The 4,784-nt window shown below is 47.2% G+C and overlaps 1 protein-coding gene across 2 annotated transcripts in view; it reads right to left on the bottom strand.

Moving 5' to 3' along the window:
- SLC24A4 (solute carrier family 24 member 4) overlaps nucleotides 1-4,784 on the bottom strand; it is a 133,396-nt gene that overhangs the window by 4,797 nt on the left and 123,815 nt on the right. For both annotated transcript variants that reach the window (XM_006925538.2, XM_006925537.2), the window contains exon 14: nucleotides 1,597-1,711. In XM_006925538.2, the coding sequence (XP_006925600.1) occupies nucleotides 1,597-1,711 (115 nt within the window). The remainder of the gene's footprint in view (nucleotides 1-1,596; nucleotides 1,712-4,784) is intronic.

The following is a 4,784-nucleotide window of genomic DNA, read 5'->3' as shown; positions in this document are numbered from 1 at the left end:
GGACTTCCAGCCTCGAGAACCGTGAGAGAATCACTGTTGCTGTTTTAAGCCACTCGGTGTGGTTACTTTTATGATGATAGCCCTAGGAAACTGAGGGGCAGCGAGTTTGCCACCCCAAAATTTGCCTTTTTCTGGGATATTATCTTAAGCTGGTTATTTTCAAGAAACAAAAGACTCAGAGAAAACCTCTGACCCCCCACTAACTGCCTAAAAGAACTGAGAGAGAGGATCTGCTCCAGCAAGGGAGCTATCATCACGGACAACTAAAGTTTAAAATGACCTAGTGTGTGACAGGCAGGGAGGAACCGAGCAAGGCCTGCTTGATCGAAGCCCTCTCTGTGTCCATTAAAGATGGCCTCGCAAACATATGTTTCCTCAACATTTGCTTTTCCATCTCTGTGTGAATTGCTTTCTTCCCCTTTGGAGCCCCAAACGATATCACCCCTTCCCTGACCCCAGCTCCTGCCTTTCTCCTCGGCTCAGGATGGCATACAAGCTTCAACTCGGGCCCCCTATTCCGATGGCACCCCCATATGTACATTCATCATTAAATTTGGTGATTTTCTCCTGCTCATCTGTCTTATGTCAACCTGATTATTAGACCAGCCAGAAGAACAAAGAAAAAGGGGAAATTTCCCCCTCCCCCACAAAACGGATACACTCCACCCAGAGGTCACTCTATTAAATTCCATTCCCCTCAGCTGCTGTCCTCAACGGTCACAGTCCTCTGCAAGGCTCCAGCCTACCGCCAAACACACATCTACTCTTGCTGTCTCAACTCATCTCTCAGGACCCACGGACCCACCCACCGACTGACCAACTGACCAACTGACCAACTGACCGACCGACCGACCGACCGACCGACCCTCTCTCCTATCTTGGAAAATGTCCTTTCTCTCTCTCCAAAGCCAACTTTCTCTCTGGGTGCTTCTCCGCTATCCTGTCTCCTCAGAGATTTCACTCCATTATTTGCCCCACCCCCTGTCCCCCAATACTTTCAAACTTTGATCTAAAGAGGGAGATCTGTGGAAGTCCACGCAGAGACACCATCTCGCCTGCAGAAAAAGGGCAGTAAAAAAAAAAAGGCTGGCTCTTTACAGCTCTTTTGTTCTGTGATCTAAGCGCATACAGGCCTCTTCATCGGGTTTAACCTGTGTCACTCCGTAAGCCCCAAAGGAAACCCACCGAACAAACCAAAACATACACGTTCAGGAACCTTGAAGAAGCACAGGCATAAAGCTGGAGGTATAGGGCATGCCCGCTTTGCCTTCCTAGGACCAGAACATGTCTTGCTACTACCTCATTTGCTCTCAGAAGTCTGGGCTTTGGCTCTGTTCAAGCTCACGTTGGTGATTTCAGAACAAGTTCATTTTGATACAGTTCCACACACGCAAATGCTTCTAGAGGTCTGGAGTTCATCTTGGTATATTCTCCCCCTGGGTGGAATCTGATACATGTGCTCTCCAGACATCACAGTTTCCTCCACGGCCAGACTTAACAATACGAGTCATAAGCTCCATGAACTACGACTCGGGCAGGGCTGAGGGGCCTGCGTGGTGATGCTGACGGCTGTGGGGGCCGAGACACGATGCATACCTTGTCTTGCCACAATCAGGCTGGCCATGCAGTCTGGAACACTCGTGCCTGCTGCCAGGAAAGTAATGCCCATGATGACATCGGGGATCCCAAATGTGTATCCGATAATAGTCACCTGCAGGAGAAGGGGAGAAAAGTTGCTTATCCTGAGTGTTTTTAACTTGAGCATAGCACTGCTGCAACGAATTAAGACAAATCTGGAATATGATTTTATTTTAAAAACATCTTTGGAGTGTTTTTTTTTCCTGATTACATGAGTAATATGCATTTACTGTTTCAAAAAGTTTAGAAAATAAAGTAAAATGAAAATTAAAAATCACCTACCATTTCTCAAGACCCACACACAGCCACTATTAACACTTTCCATCAGCCAGTGGTTCTCAAATTTGAACACGCAGAAAATCCTCTGGCGGGCTTGTTAACATGCAGCCTGCCAGCCCCACCCCCAGAGCTTCCGACTCCGGAGGTCTGGAGTGAAGCCCAGGAATCTGTATTCCTAACATGGTCCCAGGTGGCTGGAACCCTGAGGCTGCTGGTCTGGGAACCCATTTGAAAACTACTGCTTTAGAATATATCCTTGACCTTTTTGGTGTATTAAGAAAATGAAATTAGACTGAACTAGCAAGATATATTTTGCAACGTTTCACGTAATAATACATTGTGAATATCTTCCCACCTCCTGTTCATCTACTTATTTTAAATTGATCTATGCATGTCATTGTATAAAGTTTCCGCTAATCCCTGACTGTTGGATATTGAGGTGGTTCCTTTTTTAGCTCTTACAATATCACTGCATGTAAGGAACGTTTATCGAGCACTCTCTCTGTGTACCAGGTACTCTTCCTGGTGTTTTACTGCCATGAACTCATACACTCTGTTATTCATACCTGCTGGTGAGGGAGGCGTACTATGATGCGCATTTTCTGCCTAGGGAAACTGAAGATCAGAGAAGCTAAGTAAGGGCAGCCGTGGGCCCGAAGCTGGTGAGCAGTGAGCAGGCATTCCAGGCCAAGCCTTTCTGACTTTGAAGGCCGTGCTCCAACCTCACCATCGTGCTGTCTTGTGTGGATAGCCTGGGGATTCTCATTTTACTACCTCCTTAGGATAAGTTCCAAGAAGAGAACTGTTAGATTGAAGGAGACGCAGACTTTTAAGGATCTTGATGCACAGTCATGTCCTCCTCCGATAAATGTCTGACACTTGTGAGATTGTTTGGGGCCTGGAGCAGCAGCCTGATGGAAAGCCCTAGAAGCAACTGGACAACTCCATTCAAAACACACTGTAGCTCTGGCTTGCTTCTCCATCTAGAAAATGAGAACAGCAGCATTTCTGAGGGTTGTTTGCATCTCAGCTGATGGCTCCAATCCCAGCAAAGGGCTGTGTGACTTAAGACAAGCTAGTTTGCTTCTCAGCCTCAGCTCCCTCATCTGTAAAATGGGCTTGTTAACAAGAATTCAGACATTGTGAGGGGACAGAGTAAGATATTCATTGATGTATATTTTCCTTCTCCTCTAATCGCTAGTCTTGCAACCTATGGGGACAGATAATACAGGGGTGATCAGATTCACAGGACTCTGAGGGCCCCGAAGTGCAAGTTCAGCCCTGGAGTGCAGCCAGGGCATGTGGACTAAAACGACACCTGTCCCAGGACAGGGCTTTGCAGAAGAGTTTGAAGGTGTCCCACTCCCCAAAGGGAGTGCTCAGCTCAGCACCCCCAGGCTCATGAGATGTCATTTCCTCAGAGCGAAGGGCACACCAACGGGCCTACTCTGGGCTATGCAAGAGACACACTGACTCAGCAACGCTTAATCCATGCTGGGCATGAAGGAGATCTCCACAAACATGAGCAGCTGTGGCTGATGGTATTTAACAGGTGGTACCCGACATAGTAAATACAGGAACCTAGGTTATGTTGGCATTACTGGAGATGCCTCCATTTTTGTCTTAAATCACTGAACTTTACATGGCTAAGAAATTGAAGTATGGAAGGATAGAAGGAAGGTTGTGTACACACACACACATGTACGTACACACACACACACACACCATCCAAGGTGTTCAGGATCAGAGATGCTCCCTCAGTGTCACTCTGTCCTGGACCCAACCCTGGACCCTCCAAGCCCTCAGGATGCTTAGTCTTCTTTGGTCCTCAATCTTCCCAACTGTGCAAGGGTGCTGGACAGAAGGATCCATTTCAAAAGTCCCTCTCTTTTGACTATGACATTCAAGAGTTTTTCTTCCCCCAAAGCCTTGGGGTGAGAGATGTGAAAGGTGGTGGGGGGAAGGGGTGGGCAGGTAAGACCTCGTTGCTTCCTGGTGCCCTCGCCAGGGCAAAACGAAAGTAAACGTTTGCGTGGCCTTGAGGCCAGCACTTCTCGCTTAGGTAGACATTAGGCTAACACGTGGCACTTCACCGCTTTCTACAGTCGAGGCCTTGCATTCTCCCAACTGAGGCCAGCTGCAGTTCAAAACCGCTGGTCAGAGGGCCCCAGCAAGATGGTTCCTGCAACACCGGCCAAGCCATTTGCTAAGGCTCTGCTTTAAGAAGCGGGGGTGGCGGTGTTATTAAATGTCCAACCTCGCTGCTTATTAGAACTAATCTAATAATATTGTTATTTTCGGTAGAGAAGAAAACAATTCACACATTCATTAATTTGACCCTCCCTGCTTCTCATACCCGCCCTTAAATGTCGTGAAATACATTTTTTACTTGCAATGTTTTTTTTGGGTGAAGTGTACATTAGTAAGAGAAATTACTAGATTTTTTTGTCAAATGTAAAGATGGGCTGGCCTTTAACCCTACTCAGGAAATTTTAAGTTTGCCAATTCAATTCATTTAAGGCATAGTTTTCACTGTCTTCGATGGTCATTCTTTTCTGTGGGTGGGGTTGGATAGTAGCTACTTCCAGTTCTCCTCCCCCCGCCCCACGATCCATGGGGATTTTAACCTTCGTCTGAACAAAGCACGGAGCAGTCCGTGTTGGCTGCATGTCATGGTGAACACAGCCGATCCGTACAGTTGTGAGCAACTTGCCATGCTGCAAACTCAGATCATGGTGCCTGAACAGAGACTTGCTGGACAGTGATGGTTGTCCCCACTTTGTGGCAGGGGTGACCATGGCTCAGATAAGTTGAGTCACCTGCCTACGTTTTATGGATCCTAAGTGGAGGAACTAGGATTCAAACCC

The sequence above is a fragment of the Pteropus alecto genome, unplaced genomic scaffold, assembly GCF_000325575.1.
Source record: "Pteropus alecto unplaced genomic scaffold, ASM32557v1 scaffold8, whole genome shotgun sequence".
In the NCBI taxonomy this organism is placed as follows: Eukaryota; Metazoa; Chordata; class Mammalia; order Chiroptera; family Pteropodidae; genus Pteropus; species Pteropus alecto.
Note: the sequence above shows the minus strand (reverse complement) of the source record. Positions and strands in the feature narration are given on the sequence as shown.